This window comes from Heloderma suspectum, chromosome 3 (genome assembly GCF_057233095.1).
Source record: "Heloderma suspectum isolate Gila_16-S chromosome 3, 16-S_ref, whole genome shotgun sequence".
Lineage (NCBI taxonomy): Eukaryota > Metazoa > Chordata > Lepidosauria > Squamata > Helodermatidae > Heloderma > Heloderma suspectum.
Window position 1 is genome coordinate 254,631,846 of NC_139460.1, and position 19,211 is coordinate 254,651,056.

At 42.8% G+C, this 19,211-nt stretch overlaps 1 protein-coding gene across 2 annotated transcripts in view; it reads left to right on the top strand.

The window, feature by feature from the left end:
- The window catches only part of SORCS1 (sortilin related VPS10 domain containing receptor 1), a 618,971-nt gene that overhangs the window by 591,954 nt on the left and 7,806 nt on the right, over positions 1-19,211 (top strand). The window contains exons 24-26 of one of the 2 annotated variants that reach the window (XM_084841983.1): positions 4,292-4,391; positions 12,866-12,971; positions 13,079-13,247. In XM_084841983.1, the coding sequence (XP_084698109.1) occupies positions 4,292-4,391; positions 12,866-12,971; positions 13,079-13,247 (375 nt within the window). Of the gene's footprint in view, positions 1-4,291; positions 4,392-12,865; positions 12,972-13,078; positions 13,248-19,211 lie in introns of those variants that run through there. The other variant, XM_084841982.1, reaches the window with a different exon arrangement.

The window sequence follows — 19,211 nt, forward strand, 5'->3', positions numbered from 1 at the left end:
CCTCTTTCACCCTCAACAAGAGGCTCTTGAGATCCTCTTCGCTTTCTGCCATTAGGGTGGTATCGTCTGCATATCGGAGGTTGTTGATAATTCTCCCAGCAATCTTAATTCCAACCTGTGATTCATCCAACCCAGCGTTTCTCATGATGTACTCTGCATATAAGTTAAATAAGCAGGGTGACAATATGCAGCCTTGTCGTACTCCTTTCCCAATTTTGAATCCATCGGTTGTTCCATGTCTGGTTCTTACTGTTGCTTCTTGACCCTCGTACAGGTTTCTCAGGAGACAGGTAAGGTGGTCTGGTACTCCCTTCTCTTTAAGAATTGGCCACAGTTTGTTGTGATCCACACAATCAAAGGCTTTAGCATAGTCAATGAAGCAGAAATAGACATTTTTCTGGAATTCTCTTGCTTTCTCCATGATCCAGCGAATGTTGGCGATTTGATCTCTAGTTCCTCTGCCTCTTCGAAACCCAGCTTGTACTTCCAGTAGTTCTCGGTTTGCATACTGCTGAAGCCTAGCTTGTAGGATTTTGAGCATCACCTTGCTGGCATGTGAAATGAGCGCAATTGTGCGGTAGTTTGAACACTCTTTGGCATTGCCCTTCTTTGGAATTGGAATGTAAACTGACCTTTTCCAGTCTTGCGGCCACTGTTGAGTGTTCCAAATTTGTTGGCATATTGAGTGAAGCACTTTAACAGCATCATCTTTTAGGATTTTAAATAGCTCAGCTGGAATACTGTCATCTCCACTAGCTTTGTTGTTACTAATGCTTCCTAAGGCCCACTTCTTGACTTCCCTCTCGAGGATGTCCGGCTCAAATTCAGTGACCGCACTATCATGGCTATCAGGGACATTCAGTTCTTTCCTGTATAGTTCTTCTGTGTATTCTTTCCACCTCTTCTTAATCTCATCTGCTTCTGTTAGGTCCCTGCCTTCTTTGTCCTTTATCATGCCCGTCTTTGCACAAAACGTTCCCTTGAGAACTCCGTTTTTCTTGAAGACATCTCTAGTCTTTCCCATTCTGTTGTTTTCCTCGATTTCTTTGAATTGCTCATTTAAGAAGGCCTTCTTGTCTCTCCTTGCTATTCTCTGGAACTCTGCATTCAGTTGGATATATCTTCCCCTTTCTCCCTTGCTTTTCACTTCCCTTCTTTCCTCAGCTACTTGTAAAGCCTCATCAGACAGCCACTTGGCTTTCTTGCATTTCTTTTTCTTTGGGATGGATTGAGTTGCTGCCTCCTGAACAATGTTACGGACCTCCGTCCATAGTTCCTCAGGCACTCTGTCTATCAGGTCTAATCCCTGAAATCTATTCCTCACCTCCACTGTATATTCATAAGGGATATGATTTAGGTCATACCTGAATGGTTTAGTGGTTTTCCCTATGTTCTTCAATGTAAGCCGAAATTTTGCAACAAGAAGCTCATGATCTGAGACATAGTCAGCTCCAGGTCTTGTTTTTACTGACTGTATAGAGCTTCTCCATCTTTGGCTGCAAAGGACATAATCAATCTGATTTCGATATTGACCATCTGGTGATGTCCATGTGTAGAGTCCTCTCTTGTGCTGTTGGAAAAGAGTGTTTGCTATGATCAGCGTGTTCTCTTGGCAAAACTCTATTAGCTTTTGTCCTGCTTCATTTTGTACACCAAGGCCATGCCTGCCTGTTATCCCGGTGATTTCTTGACTTCCTACTTTAGCATTCCAGTCCCCTATGATGAAGAGGACATCTTTTTTTGGTGTTAGTTCTAGAAGGTGTTGTAGGTCTTCATAGAACTGATCAACCTCAGGTTCTTCGGCATCAGTGATTGGGGCATAGACTTGAACTACTGTGATGTTGAATGGTTTGCCTTGGATTCGTACTGAGATCATTCCATCGTTTTTCAGATTGTACCCCAGTACTGCTTTTCCCATCCTTTTGTTGACTATGAGTGCTACTCCATTTCTTCTAAGGGATTCTTGCCCACAGTAGTAGATATGATGGTCACCTGAATTAAATTCGCCCATGCTTGTCCATTTTAGTTCGCTGATTCCCAAGATGTCGATGTTCAGTCTTGCCATCTCATGTTTGACCACCTCCAGCTTACCTTGATTCATTGATCTGACATTCCAGGTTCCTACACGATATTGTTCTTTACAGCATCAGATTTTCTTTTCACCACCAAACACATCCACAGCTGAGTGTTCTTTTGGCTTTGGCCCAGCCACTTCACTCTTTCTGGCGCTACTTGGAAATACCCTCTGCTCTTCCCCAGTAGTATATTGGACACCTTCCGACCTGAGGGGCTCATCTTCCGGCGTCATCTCTTTTCGCCTTGTGATACGTTCCATGGGGTTTTCTTGGCAAGAATACTGGAGTGGGTTGCCATTTCCTTCTCCAGTGGACCACATTTTGTCAGAACTCTCTGCCATGACCTGTCCATCTTGGGTGGCCCTGCACGGCATAGCTTATGGCTTCACTGAGTTACGCAAGCCCTTTCGCCACAACAGGGCAATGATCCATGAAGGGGACTCTCTACTGTAGGGGGCATCAAAACATATCTGTCTGCTGATACGACTTAGCCAGTCTCGAACCTCACTTGCCTTGTGATCTGGGTATTCTCCATCATCCTGAGAATGTGTAAAGATATAGGATTATTGCAAATTATCTCAATTCTATTTAGTTAACTCAGTTACATTTAGTGGTATAGGTTTCATTTATAGCACATTTGCATGTTTCGATGTTCATTTATAAGATGTCTTCATGGATCAGGTTCTTCTGGAACAAATGGACTGCATTAAGAAAGTATAGAAATAGTTTAGATTCTATCATGCTTCTAAGGGCCAAACAAGACACCTCTACACCTGCCACAAATTGCAGTCCTGATAAATTTATTTTAAACCTACACATTTTAAAACCTACAAATTAAATTCAAAGATGCATTTAACATCTCATCTCACTTGGCCCTGACCTTCTGCCCATCTCACTTTTTTTTTTAATGTGCTTTTTCACATAGTGATTGCTTTAAAATAGCATATTTTTTATCTCCTGTTATTTGTCATCATGGAGAAGTTATGCTAATCTAGATAAGTATAACCAATTTTTAAAAATTACATACCTCATATTTTGAACAAGGGGAAGTAGACAGGAAGGTGTGGGAGGTAGGAGGGGAAATAGCAGATGCTATCCAGAGGTGACAGATACAATGCTGGACATATGGAAAGTCTATCTGTGCTCATTTTATAGTGTGTGTGTAAATACAGCATGGGCAAGGAAGTTCTTCTTCAAACTAGTTCAATTTTCAGCCTGTAAACTGATTTCTCAATTAGTGTGGAGCCAGGAATAACGTTCTAAGCAATCAGTGGCCAATGTGAAATGCAGGAGCCAAAACTATTTTAAAAATTCAATAAAGATAATAAAAGGATAATGACAAATGTCTCACAGTGAAGAATGAAAGCATCTATTCCCATCTGAGCAGCATTACAGAGTTAAACTAAATCAACAAAATTAGGAGATGGAAAATGGCCTTAAAATGATGGGAATGTCATTTTTTTGCCAGATAATTTCTCATTAACCTTTGAAAATGTATCAAGGCTTATTTAAAACAAATTACATTAGGTGATTACATCATGTGGTGAGCCCTTTCATGAAAATGGATTCTACATAGATCTTTGCCTCAGCATGACTGCCCTCAAGTCAGCTTTTGGCAGAGGAAAAAAGAAAAAAAAATCAGTTGTGTGAACCCATCTTTATATATGTCACTGAATGTATGGGAGATCTTTGTTAAACAAGCAGGATTGTTGTCTCTTTAAGAGACATTTTCCTGGTTCTTAAGCCTGTGAGAAAAGCCCTATCTGCGTGATGCAGCTAGCAGAGAGTTGTACGTCTGGCTTGCTATTTTTGTTCATTCTTCTGTTTTCATATATGAATAAATAATTAGATCTCCAAATATAATTAGACTGAGACAATATGATGCTTATTGCCTTAGTGTAGGCTCTCAGCTTAGACTGTCAGCCTATGCTTTGCCCATCTCATTCACCAACTGAGAGCCTCATCCATCAACTGGAAGATTGTATTGGTGGGGGAAGGAAGTGCATTAATAAAGCATCCATAGAAATTCACTTTTTTGAATAAGGGTATATACAGCAGTATAGTTTCATAACTGCACCAAGACTTCCTACACATACTTTTATCTGAAGCATCCATTAATGGCTGCTGTCTAGGACAGGACATTGTTACATTGTTCTTGTACTTGGTGAGTTCCTGTATTCTATTCTAACTAGATTATCTTTACTTCCTTATTCCAGATTTCAGAACTATTGGTCCAGAAATTGAACCAAAATACCATCCAGTTTGACTTAAAGCCTGGGGTTAGAATTCTTGTCCATGCTGCCCATTTAACAGCAGGTTTGTATTGATTCCTTCACATCTGAGCCATTGTTACACATTGTTACTAGCATAATTTATTGTCAATTTGGTGGAAACTTCCTGTTTTGTTACTGTTTGGAATATGTTGTACTTTTTAGTACAGTGTATTGAGAATAGCTCAGTATAATCAATGCCAGACTTCCAGTAAAATATTATACATGTCTACTCAGAAGTAAGTCCCATTAAGTTCAATGGAATTTACTCCCAGGCAAGTGTGTATAGGATTCTGGGCACCACATTTTAAGACGGTCAGATGCAGACAAACTGGAGAGGTATTAGAGAAGGGTGATGAAGATGACCAGTGGACTGGAAACAAAGCCCTATGAGGAGAGACTGAAAGAACTGGGCATGTTTAGCCTTGAGAAGAGAAGACTGAAGGGAGATATGATAGCACTCTTCAAGTAATTGAAAGGTTGTCACAGAGAGGAAGGCCAGGATCTCTTCTCTATCATCCCAGAGTGCAGGACACGGAATAATGGGCTCAAGTTACAGGAAGCCAGATTCCGGCCAAACATCAGGAAAAACTTCCTGACTGTTAGAGCAATACGACAATGGAACCAATTACCTAGGGAGGTGGTGGGCTCTCCCACACTGGAGGCATTCAAGACTAGGCTGGACAGCCACTTCTCAGGGATACATTGAACTGGACTCCTGCATTGAGCAGGGGGTTGGACTCGATGGTCTTATAGGACCCTTCCAACCCTACTATTCTATGATACTATGATTGCAGCCTTAGACCAATATAAATGGCAGCCCTTCCCATTATTTGCTGTGAATAAAGCTAGAGTCTCCAAATATTTGTGGCAAGGGGAGGTTGACCAAAAACTTATGTTGAGTTGCCTCATGAGTCCTTCTCTGCCTCACACTGAGTTGCCTCATTGGTCTTTCATTGTTTTAATTTGAAGACTAGCAGCATTTCTTTCTATTTATTGTCCTGAAATCAGAGCTGCAATCTTGCATAAAAGGTATTAGCTACTGAACTGTATTGACTACTGTATAAAGATGAGCATAGAAAATGATGTGTGTATCCAGTTTTGGCCCTTAAAGATGAGATTACTTCTGTAAACTTTCAGAATAGTAAAATATATCAAACCTCAGGAGGATCAGAACAGAAACAGCCTGAAGGAAAACTAGCTAAGAACAGTGGAAGAAAGAACACTTTATCCAAAGAAGGCATTAAGATGACCCTGTAATGCATATCAGTATTTGCATTCTTTCTTAAATATTGTCGAGATACCCCACTGATTAAAAACTGTTGAGATGAAGAAATTTGTTCACACTATCCAGTTTACTCAGAAATTCAGAAGTAAGTTTGATTGGGTTCAATGGGACTTTGTCCCTAATACGTACGCTTGGATTGCAGTCTGTATGCATAATCCAGGATTTACTATTTTGCTACTGAAAGAAATGGTTCCATTTGAGGTGTTTATTTTCTCATAGATCTTGCTATGCCTATTAATCACCAGGGATCGCTAGTGACAAGTAAACCACATCTACACTGATTGGCTCTGTCATCCATTTGATTGGATGCTGTATTCATTCACAGCTTAGTGCTGTGACATGCTTACAGGGCCGACTCCAGGCTTTTGTGGGCTGCTGGCATTGTGGTGCTGTCCCGGCTACTATGCCCCCTGCAGTGCTGACTTGGACCCCCTGTCGATCTTTGCCACTGCCATGGAGCTCCCACTCACTGCTGCTGCCACGAGTCATCCCCAAACATCTTCAACCCAGTGGGCAATGGCACTTTTGGATGAGATATTGGATATTGCATTTTGGGAAATCTAAAATGGCTGCTGCCTGCCACAGATCCAAAAAATGGAACCAAATGGCTACTGGGGTGTTTTGTATGTGTGTTTTGGGGATGGGGGTGGTGACTGGCAACACCAGGCTGGCGGCGGGGGTGGGGGGAGTGATGGCAGGCAAAAGGCAGCACAGGGTCATGGCAGCATGGTAATGTGGGTGGCAGAAAGGTAGGTGTCAGCCCCAGTGTGCCCTGCCAGGGCTGTTGGGGTCCAAAATCTTTCAGAGTATGTCAGGTGCTGATTCGGGGGACCCACAGGCCTTCTGCTGTCTTTGGCACTGCATGACCTATGGACCTCATTCAGTAAAAAGCCAAACAAACGAAAGTATGATTCTCCTTACCCACTTTGGTGCCTGTTTCATGCATCCGACGAAGTGGGATATAGGCCATGGAAGTTTATGGCACAATAAATCTGTTTAGTTTTTAAGGTGTCTCAACACTCTTTGTTATTTTTGCTGCAACAGACTAATATGGCTACTGGAATAAATGTATCTGTACAATTCTGTTCCTGGTTTTGGTAGAGATAGCAAGAGCTTTTAAGGCAAAGATATGCCCCATATCTTCCCGAGAACCCCCCATATATTCCAGAGAACCTAGGCTGTGCCTTCTAAGAAGAGATTTTACCCCTTAGAAGAGATTTTAGCCCCACAACTGCCAAAAAAGCCCCCCACCCCATAATTCCAGCATTTTTATGGTAACAGTGAGGATATATATGCACACATGCACGGGCACATACAAACACACACATGCAGCTGAGTAAAGCTGTTCCTATGACAAGCTCTGCAAATGAGAAGGTAACTATCCTGGTTCCTTTTGACAGCAGGGAATTTTCCCACCATTTAGCCCCAGACCAGTTTAAGCTGCAGGAACACCCTACCTACTTTCCAATTGGCTTGTTCATTTTCTAATGTTAGTCAGACTGGAAAAGCCTATTCCACAAAGTAATAAACAGATCTGATCAGGGAGGGAAAGCAAAGGGTGAATGCAGGAAAGGTTCAGCTTGGAAGCAAATTATTATTTGTTCCCCTCACTCCACCCCCCCCCCACCTTCACTAGTCTCTGCTTCATGCTTTTTCATGATAGTCAGCTCTGCAAATCATAATATTTCTGGTATGTGAGCAATAGGAGTTGATTAATTGTACATAAGGCATATCATGAATCCAAAATGTCATCAGTAATGCGACTCAAAACTTTATTGCTAAACTTCTAATACTGATGGTCGAGTTCTGGGTGATAAAACCCAAGGTTTGTTTGCAGGATGCAAATCGCAGCAATGAAATAGGAGTTATACTCCAGATATCTAAAAACAATACCCTTTTAATTCCTTGGAATTTGAATGTTTTAAGTGTGTGTGTGTGTGGGAGGGGATCTGTCAAATTCTGAATTTAGACAGTTTTAATTTTAACCTTTAATAGTAACGATAACGATGCAGAGTTTTTCCTTTTTCCATTTCCCATTCCTTGCAGGCTAATTAGTAAAATATCTCATTATCACAGAGTGAGTGCAAGTCAGATGAGCCTTGTTTGCAGGATTATGACATTTATATTTGATAAGCTGCTGCAAACCTGATGTCAGTTTTCTCATGATACCTTTAAAATCCATCAACACCAACCCATTTATGTCATTATCATATTCTGATACATCTAATATTTTAGATAATTACAGGAAGCATGCAAGCTGTACTTTGAATGTTATTAACTGACTCCATAATCTTACATGCTTTGTGTACAAAGCTTGCTGTCATTTACATGTGCATATAAACCCCATCAACGTCAGTGGGAAGTATGTGTGAGAAACTGTGAGTAAGACTAGACCCTTTTTGTTTTCAGCTTTTGACATATTTCTAATATCCAGTGTGGTGTAGTGGCAAGAGTGTTGGACTAGGAGCCGGGAGATCTGGGTTCTAGTCCCCGCTCGGCCATGGAAGCTCACTGGGTGACTTTGGGCCAGTCACAGACTCTCAGCCCAACCCACCTCACAGGGTTGTTGTTGTGAGGATAAAATGGAGAGGAGGAGGATAATGTAAGCCACCTTGGGTTCCTTGCAAGAGGAAAAAAGGCGGGGTATAAATGCAATAAATAAATAAAATAAATCCATGGCAGCACTAAATATCAATAATTCAGTGTCCAACTCCTTATTAACACTACATTTTCAGAATTCCTTTTGCTGCTATGGCTCTGAGAGGACACATGTTGCATCCAAAGTGCTGCTTGTGAAACACGTTCATTAAAGTGATATTTTAAGTAGATGTATTAGATATCACCTGGCCAATTTAGCAGAAATGTTAAATGTATTCCATAAGAGGCTCATGCCATACTCTGCATTCACAAGCCACATCGGGTGGTTTTGCACATAACGCTACACTGTACATTCGTGCTACATGCATGAGCAGCAGGAGTGGGCTCATGTGGTTCCATCTCCTGTCTTCTCCTCTGGCATGATCAGATGCTTTCACTTTTGTTTTCAATTTATAGTGGTTGACTTGCTGGGCAGGTTTGCATGATCATTTTCAGCCACAGTGGCTTAAATAAGCCACTATGGCGTGTGGCCTGCGCTGGGCAGCCACGCGCACCTGTTCTGTAACCCAACCCCTGCTTGTAAGTTGTCGTGTCATCCAAACTCAGCAAGGGTGGGTTGTTGGCATAGTTAACAAACCACCCAGAACCCATAGGCTGTTTAGGGTTGGGGGTGGTTTGTTAATCTTGCCAACAACCCACCCTTGCTGAGTTCAGCCACCATAGCTGAAAATGATTGTGTGAACCAGGTCCCTATGTCCAAATGTGGACAAACTGTATTAAGTGGTTTGGGGAAACAAGACAACTTCAAACCATGGTTAATGATCCTGGCTTGTTTCCCTAAACTAGGGGTGAGCAACTTGTGGCCCTCCAGATGTTTTGGACTACAACTCCCAATGAAACCGTTGAAATTATTCCGCTTCAATGATTGATTGATTTGTCCATTGCCCACAATTTCTAATACCTTAATACATTCTGTGATGGTGGGTACCACAGCTGCACTTTTCCAGTATCTGGCTAATGCCACCTTGACAGCAGAGATTTATAAATAAGATTTTGAGGAATAACCTAAATCCTATTAGGCTGCAGTCCTATACCCACTTACTTGGGAGTAGGTCCCATTGAATTTAGTAAGACTTAGTTCTGAGTAGGCTGCATTGAACTCAGTGGGACAAAGTTCTGAGTAATCATGTATAGGATTGTGCTGTTGTCCTAGAGATTTATCAAAACATCCTAAAAAAATCCAAATTAAGTGTGAACCCTATGACTGTAGTCAAAATCGGATCAAACTAGTTCCATCAAAGGGAGGCATTTAACAATTTTCACATTCTTAACCATGAGGCACTCATTTCCTGCCATTTCCATGAAGATATCTTTTGGGGAAAATTTCCCCACAATGAAAAAAGGTTTCTGCTCTGGGAGGAGTGTATGCAGAAAGCAACAATGTCCTTATAAAGAGCATGAGGAACGACTGAGTCACCATTTAAAGTCTTTGCTAAGCTAGATTTACTAATAGCTTCTCTTGGGATCATGGCTGTGTGTTCCTATTTCCAATTAGCAGCACAGCAAATATCTGCATGCCCTCTTTACCACTGCAAAAACTACAGGAGGTGAGGAAAAATGCTGCCTAATTTCTGTCACAACTGAACTAGAAGTGTCCTCTAAATAGGCAGCTGTCACTTTTTAAGTGGACCATTTTCTATCTTTTCTTTTAAAAAATTCCAAACAGTCAAAAATGTTGCTGCACACAAAGCTTGGGGTTTAGAAATTACAATTGTCTGAATTACCTAGAATGGCTAGAGATTACCCACCTACCAATTACAGTATTACTCCCAAACCCAGCAAGGTGCAAATGCCCATCTAGTAAATAGTGCAATCCTAAGTAGGGATGTTGGAGAATTCCGCCACGGACCTCAATGAGGACCATTAGGGTCCGTGGCGGAATGCAGCACTCACCTCCGTGCCCCTCCAGAATCTGTCCAGGCTGGCTCCTCCATGTGGTGACCCTGCGGAGCCGGCTGCCGGCTCCACAGCGCTGGTGATATGGCCAGACGCCATTGCCATGCTGTATCACTGTGCCGCAGCGCTGGTGATATGGCCAGACGCCATTGCCATGCTGTATCACTGTGCTAAGTCCACTACACCGTGGAGCAGAGCCGGCCTGTATGGATTCCGGGGGGAGGGACGGATTGCCTCCCCCCCACCGTGGACCCCCCCAGACGAAATAGGGTAAGTGATCTGCCCACCCCGAATCCTAAGAATATTTAATCAGAAGCAGGGATATCACCAAGACTTATATTTCCAGGGCTGTAGTGCTTGCCTAGAAAAGAAGGTGAGCATATGACCTCCAAAGTTCTCCTGGCTTGGAATTTAAATCTGAACTAGAGAAGAATTGCCCTCGCCTACCTCCCACCTAGCCTGCCCCCAAAGATCTTCCCATCCACCTATCGCCCAAATGTCCTCCGTTCTTTCCTCCTTTCTGATATTAGCCCCATTCAGATGTTCCCTTACCGAGTACAGCTACCATGCGAGGAGAGGAAGCACGCCAGCCCTCTCCCCTTCATTGTCACACTTGTTGCCCTCTACTCATAGGGGGTGACTGTCTGAAGAGGAGAGCCTTTGGCTGTCCACACAAGCCAGAATGCTAGAAAATCAAGGAAATCCAAACCTTTTTGGGCTCGCTGGACTTCCGCAGTGCACCTGATTTGGCTTGCTTTTGCAAGCTGAGCCATGTGGTTTCCTGAGTTCCAGGGACTTTTAACACCTCTCTTTTTTTGTCTCAGCCATAATTTGCACAAATAGAGATCTGTGCAAATTGTGGCCACAAATTGCACAAATGTGCATAATTTGCACAAATTATGGCTGAAATTTGTGCAAATTACAGCCAAAATTTGCACAAAATATGCAAATTTGCTGCCAAAATTTGCATGAATGATCTCTTATGCAAAAAGGAAATTATATAAATTCTGCCAGCTGGCCTGACTCGTTGTGCGCTGAGTCAGGCCATATGGTGAAAGACAGAACAGAGTCCAGGGGACTGACCCTACGAAAGCTTGGTGAGCTCCATCCCCAACTGGATTCCTCCAACACCCATAGATGCAGGAGGCTTCCTCTTCAAGCAGACACCCTTCATGGGTAGAGAGCAAACAACATGGCAATGGAGGGACAAGGCTGGAGAGCTCCCTCCTTTGTTGTGTGTTGGCTGTAACTGGTAAGACAATGCCTCAGTAGGGCTTTACACTGCTGGGATTCTAGCAGCAGCTGCAGAATGTTGAAAGAAGAGAGGAAGGGGTATGTGAAATGTAATTTCCCCTTAGGAAAACTACATTTCTTAAGTGCCTGGGTCTTGTGGCCCAGTACACAGAATGTCAAGAATCAAAGAGGGGAAAATCCTCCCTCTCTTATTTATTTATTTATAATATTTATTGGCTGCCTTTCAGGGGAAAGCCCTCTTCCTTTCTCCAGCTCTCCACCACTGCCATCAGAGCGCATTAACCCAGGGGGAGGAAAACGGGGAATTTGAGGGAGGAAGAGGAAACTGGAGGAGGAAGGGAAGGGCTTTGGGGCTTAACAGAAATGTGGGGTGGTACGGGGGAGTAGGCCAAGATTGATTTTATCTCTTGTTTCTTTTATACTCCAACTAAAACACATTGACATCAATGGAAATCCCATCCAAATAAATACTAAGAGGAAAATTAAGCATTTGAATATAAGCATTTGTCTTTAAACAAAATAAGCTGCCACCTCCATGCTCAGCAGGGTCTTTATCATATCTGGCCACATTCAGAATGTCCATAAAACCTACCCAGTGCTTTGAGAAAAGCTCAAGCTCTTGGCCGCTGCTAGAGCCACCCAGAGATGCGACATGGTTTGACCTGGTTATACAGTAGGGTCTTCCACCAGTCCACTCTCGGATGCTACAGGCTTGTTTGGTTTGATAAACCAAAGTGCTTTAGCATGTGTTACAGTAGCCAAAATAAGGTCAAATTCCAAATCATCACAACTGGAGAAGGCTGTGAGGCACTTTTATCCTGAGTCTTAGGAGAACTTGGACAAAGGAAGTAGCAATTTACATAGAGGAGACAGTCGTTGGGCCTGATTAGCAAGAAAAGGTGCCAAATATTTGGAATTAGTCCCATTGCTTTTGTAGTAGGGCCAATCCTGAATCAGGCATTGATTAGCCATACGCTGCCATGGTTTGGATCTTGGAACTGTGCACATACAGACTGTAGAGGCTTAGTGGAGATGCCATCATAGTTTTATACAAACATTGCCATTGTTTGTATACATTGTCTGTATCCTTTTATGTAAATGGCTTTTAAACTTTTCATATTGTATTTCATGTTTTAACTTCATGTAAACCATCCAGAGAGCTTTGGATATGGGGCAGTATAGAAATGCAATAAAATAAATAAATAAATAAATAATATTCAAATTGTGTAACATTGTGCCTTTCTGCTAAATAAAGTGCAGCCTTTGGGATGAGAAATCTAGAAACATCAAAGATATCTGTTCCAACAGAGGTGATGATCAATCTGCAGTTCCTGTGTGTATTAGACAGAAAATTCCTGTAGTTAGGCTGCCTTATTAGAACATTTGGGACCTGGTGTTCTAAACTTTTCTTTAACTTTCTACAGCCCCACTCATCGATGTCACGCCTAGCCACAGCGGTTCAGCCATGCTGATGCTGCTGTCCGTGGTGTTTGTGGGATTGGCAGTATTTGTAATCTACAAATTCAAAAGGTATGACTCCTTCCTTATTTCTCTATCATTCTTCTGTCAGGTGTGAAAGCATAATGCAAAGAGAGCCTTAGCGTACACACCAATGATGGTTTCTGTTAATGTTTTAGGAAGATTCCGGGCATTAATGTTTATGCACAGATGCAGAATGAGAAAGATCAAGAGATGGTCAGTCCAGGCAGTCAAAGTGAAAGCATGCCCAATGTCCCTCAAAGGGAGCTGATGACCCCAGAGCAACTAGCAGATGAGAAGTTGGATGCCCGGCCCATAGGTAAATAAACTACATCAGCCAACAGTTGGTCAAAATCTGCATCCTGGTTGGCTAAATCTATTCTGAGTCTTCCAACCTCCTCTGCTAAAATGCTCACCATTTCCCCTGTCCTGTTCATCTCTCTAAATTACTCTAAACTAACCCCAGGATCTTTCCTCTTCTTGTTCTACTTAATGCATAAGAAAATCAACAGTGAAGTTTTGTCTTCACTATAATAACTCTCTATGTTATTATAGGATTGCCTAGGATGATGAAAACTTGTACTTGTTCCACCATAAACACTGTATATTTCAGGGGGGGGGGCTGTTTCCTTGCTTCTGGTTCATTAGTTTCTGCCATGAAGTTCCACTGGACCCATAAAATTATGCTGGTTAATAAACAGAATGTAAAACCCTCCTTGCTAGCCTCCCATCGAAAAACCCAACTTCATCGCAGAATAGTTTTATTTATTTTTTATTTCATTTATTTCTAACCTGCTTTTTAGGGCAAGGCCTCACAAGGCTTACAATTAAAAAAAAAACCCATTAAAATCAATACAAGCAGGGAATGAATAATGTGTATATAAAACAGCATCCAATAAAATGCTGTGCTTCCAAAATGTCCTCTCATGAGCAGCCGCCATATCAGTAGCTTTGCAAAGGATGCATGGAAACACATGGCTCTCTATTTTGCTTTGTCGAATCTGCCTCCAGTGCAGTCTGTTTACTGGAAGAACTGGAAAAGAAAAGGAAAGACCAGCTGTGCTCTGTTGCATACTCCATAGCAGCCCTGGAGTGGTCTGAGAGAGTTCAGTGCCACCTCAAGAAAACTGAAATCTATTTGGTGTCATGTGGCTTGGCTTAAGACTGTAGCACTGACCACTTTCTCAATAGCACTCCTCAATTAACTCAGTTGATTCTGGCAGGCCACCAATGGAATTCCTTCAGCAATAACAGCCTGAGGATTGTTGTGAAAAGACAAATGGAAACTGAAGAAGATGCATGTGTGTGAAATTTGTGCACACAAGTGATGTTCATCAAGTATTAAATTACTGCAGGGCACATACAAGTATCAGCTTTTCTACTTCTATATGAGGCTGTTAATCTGCTGTATCTACTTCCAGGTTCTTCGCAGAATTGAGATCCAAGCACAACATGAAGAGCATTTCCTTTCTTGCTTTTCCACTACATAATGTCTAGGGGACACTGTGGCATAGCAGAAGTAAACAAGCGGAAAAGAGTTTTCTGTCACTTTCACAAAAAATACCGTATTTTCCTTGCTCTAAAAAAAAGTTGCTGAAAGTGCTATTTAAACATAGAAGCTAAACTGGAGGGTCATGACATCATCTAAAGAACCCGTACACAACCATGGGTAGGGAACAATGAGCGCACAATAAAGGCCTCGTGTAGAAAAGCTCTACGTAACGTGAGGAACCAGTCTTCTCTGGAGCTTTGCCACCTCTCTGCATCTGATCAGCAATCTGCAGAAATAAGGACACAACAAAGTTCTCTTCACCAACTGGGCATATGCTACAGACAATTGACTCCCCATGTGGTCGTATGCTCATGTTCACAGAAACATAAGAAGCTGTCTTTTACTGAACCAGACTACTGGTCTCTTTAGCCCATTGATTACTCTTATTGGAAGCAGCTTTCAGGGTCTTAGGGTCTTTCCCATCACCTTTAAAAATGAAAGGAAAAACCTGAAGATGCCAGGGGTTGAATCAGGGACCTTCTGCATGCAAAGCATGTGTTCAACCATTGGGCTATATTGCCACTTCAACGTGGCTGTGAGTATTCCCCACTTGAGGGCTTTTTTGCATTGTATTTCTCTCCCTCTTACATATTGTATGCCTTTCTTGATTGAGCTTCCTGGTTTTGTTTTACTATTCCTGCCCTACAGACAATTTAAGCATGATAGATATTTGATCTGCCTTCATGTGGCTTTCTCCCTCCCCCCATCCCACCCTCCCCATCTCTCTCAATCTCCCTCAATCTCTCTCTCACACACTATAATCTAGATCAGTGATCCTTAATCTTTAATAAATTACTAACACCAAATGTGTGACATTATCATCCAATGTTCCCCAAACCACAAAGAAAAAAAAATAGCACCCAGCACAACATTCCAGACAAGGCGACTTTATTCTGATATTGAGGTATATTTATGATATATGCATACAATACACAGATCTCAGGCATGCATTCAGTAGTACCCATGTGCTTGGTAGCCATCAGCCAAATCCTTAATTTTAGGTTTATTTGAGGCCTATTGGCACTTTTTTGAGAACCTGTTTTTGTGACTTGTCATTGCAGCTGTCAGGTTTCCCGATGCAACCTGTGCACATGCACAGGCAATCTGACACCGGACACCCAAATCAGTGAGATTTCTTTATTGCAGGAAAACCCATGGTAAAAGCTTAATGGTTACACTCTTCAGAAATCATATAGCTGATGGTCAGTAGCTATAGGCTGTATGTAACTCCAGAACAGTCCAAAGCTAAACACTACTACTGTGCTATCTCCACAGTTCTGAACACAAATGAAGGGACTTTGGATTGCCTGACCCAGGCAATCTATACACAGGGTTCCAACCCTGGACAACGAATGGGCATGATTCCTCGAATGACCCCATCAGGCAATCAAGGGATATATTCTTGAAAGGCCTAAACAAAACCACACCCACAGAGAGTCCAACTTTGAATCTTTTGTTGCAGGCTACAGGCTACATTGTCGAGGCCTATCAAGATCAAAGGAAGGGTAAACCCAGACACACAGGGAGTTCCATGCCACCGCTTTCACATTGGCAACTCCACACTGCATGGGTCCAGGCAGAGGAAAGTCCGAAAGTTGTAGTTCAAACCCAGCCTGCCAGTATGCTGATCTGACAACAAAGGAAGATACACAATCCACAACAAATGAGAAGTGAAGTCTATGAAAAGCCTGACAGTACTTTTCATGGCAAGTCTTTAGCAATTCAACGTTCCAATTGAACGTTTAGGGAGAGTCCATGTGCAGAGTGCCTCCAAAAGCCCAGACAATGATGGATCCAAACAGAGAAGGCTTCAGGCAATGAAGACGAGATGTTCCTAGCAAAGGCTCTTCGCCTTTGCATCAGCTTAAAAGGGAAGGCATGACTGTAAGACACCCCCTCCGGATCCCTTGACAGACAAGGGGCCTTTAGCCTTTCAGCAAGGTCCCTGTCTAAACAGGGCGGCACTGCTCAGCCCTCCAGCAGTGACGCTTCAGCCTGGGCGACCCTTCTGCAAACCCCACCCCACCTCTGTCAGGTTCTCACAGACAGCTTCCAGCCTCCCTGCCTGCCAAGGCCAGACCAGCAGGCGGACAGGGAGCTGGGTGACTCCCCCTGGCTCTGCTCTGAGAACACTGGCAGAGATGAGCTCACACAGACGCTGACACTCCAGAGGCTGAATAGGCCCAAGCCCTTCCAGGTTACTCCTAATCAAATCTTGTCTAACCTGCAAGGCCCACTGCAGTGCTGAAGCTGGGCCCTGAGAACAGCTGCCCCTCTGTTGCCTTCTTTCTGGAAGCTCATCTCACATTCTTAGTCTCATTGTAAATGGACTGGGGAGTATTGTTTTTTTGTTGTTGTTTACCTTTCCCTCAGACAAGAGGAAACATTCCTGCTAGATTCCTCTTTGCTGTGTGCCACTTCTTTAAGGGCCTGGGGAGAGAAATGTAGGGTTGGGGATTTTACCCTCAGGGTGGAATGAGCAGTATACACTGGAAGAGGGGAGAAGGGACTGCCTAAAATCCCAAATGTTCCCTATCCCCTCCTCAATTCTGAATATTTCCCCAAGACTTGAACATCGCCCCCCTGGGGGAGTCATATAGCCCCAGTTAAGAATCACGGATCTAGGTTGTATCTATTCCGTTGGGCAGTATTATATGAGATTCTGCCTCTGTGCAGAGATTTAAACTTGATGACCTCTGTTTCTTTTTCCAGTGAACAATTGAACAGCTGGAAATGTGACAGTCCTGAAATCTTGGTTTCTTGAAAGTCTTCCTAATCAAAATGTGTTCCCCTATGCAAAGTTCATTTCTATTCCTGATCATGCCATTGTCTGGATATTATTGATCCATTGAAAAAGAAAAGGCATGCGGTGCCTGAATTTAAGATGGCATATACCCATTGCTTTCGACAAACCTTGGCCATTTCAGATTGAAGTTCTTCAGCATTTTTCTTATTATAAATAATGAATTATTTATTCTCTATGATACTGAATCATTGGGCCGGGTGTGAGGCTTGGAGTTAGTAGAGGAATACACTTCTGATGACAAAGTAACGTCAGGCTGACCACAAAATCATCACTGTGTACATGATAAGAAAATGGAACCAGTGAATCTTAAGGTTGCCAGGTTTTCAATTGACCCTGATCTTGTGCCTTTAAGAGATAAACCAGGTTAAGCTTTTCTCCATTACTTTAAATCCATGCTGAGGAAAGCTTTGCCTCTAGCTTAATTTCTCTTTGTTTAGGCTGCACAATAGCAAGGTGAAGAAAAAGCTGGCAACTTTAGTGATCTCCTCCCAGTGCTGCAAAAGAAGACAGTACAAAATTCAGTTAATTGTTGCTTTAGTGTTTGATCATACCAACGTGGTTAGAAAAAACAGTTTTTTAAAAACCCTATATAAAACAAATAACATAATTTCTAATGTATACCTGTTCTAGCAGGGGTCTTAAACAAGGCCCAGAGAATCCTTTAGGATTCTGCAGTGTGGCCCAGAGCATCTACTCCAAACAAATCAGTGGACCATTTTCAGGGTTTGTTTGTTTGTTTATTTATTTATTTATTTAAAACATCTCTTGGCCACCTTTCAGAGCAGAAGCCCTCCCAAGGCAGCTTGCAGCAATAAAATACACAAAAAACAGTTAAAATATGAAAAGCAATAAAAACATAAAAACAACAATAAAAGCCAACAATAAAACCAGCAACAATTATAACAGCAGTACAATATGTTTTCAAGGCCTTCTTAAAAGTCTGCAATGACGGAACATGGCAGACCTCTGATGGTGGCTTGTTCCAAAGGTATGGGGCCACTGCAAAGAAGGCCCTCTCACATGTGATCACCCACATGGGTGGGCAAATGAGAAGGGCCTCTCTTTCTGTTCTTAAAGTGTGGGCAGGCTCATATAGGTGAAGGCGGTCCCTCAAGTAACTTGGTCCCAAACCGTTTAAAGCTTTAAAGGTCAAAACCAGCACTTTAAATTGGGCTCAGGAATGCACTGGTGCAGTATAGGTGTTACATGATCGAATCGCCTCATCCCCACCAATACTGCATTCTGCACGAGCTGGAGTTTCTGAACCATCTTCAAAGGCAGCCCCACATATAGTGCATTACAGTAGTCCAGCCTGGATGTCACTAGTGCGTGGATTACTGAGGCAAGGTCTGTCCTCTCCAGATAGGGCCACAGTTGGCGTACCAGCCTAAGCTGGTAAAAAGCACTCCTGGACACCGCAGCCACCTGGGCTTACCAAGGTAGCTCAGAGTCCAGGAGGACGCCCAGACCACGCACTTGGTCCATCTAAGACCAGTTGTAAACCTCCACCCGAAGTAATTGGTTTCCCAACCCACAGTACCTCCATCTTGTCTGGATTACATTTCAGCTTGTTCACCCTCATCCATTCCCAAACAGCGTCCAGATGCTGGTTTAAGAGTTCCACAGCCTCCCTGGGATGAGCAGATGGAAACGAGAGGTAGAGTTGAGTATCATCCATATATACTGATGACATTTCAGCCAAAACCTCCTGATGACTTCCCCCAGCAGTTTCATGTAGATGTTAAAAAGCATGGGAGGCAAGATAGAACCTTGCTGCAGCCCACAGGCTAATGGCCATGGGGTGGAACTGAAGTCCCCCAGCACCACCTACTGAGACCGCTCCTCCAGAAAGGACTGGAACCACTTTAAAACTGTGCCTCCCAAGCCCAATCCAGATAAATGATTCAGAAGGATACCATGGTCAATGGTACTG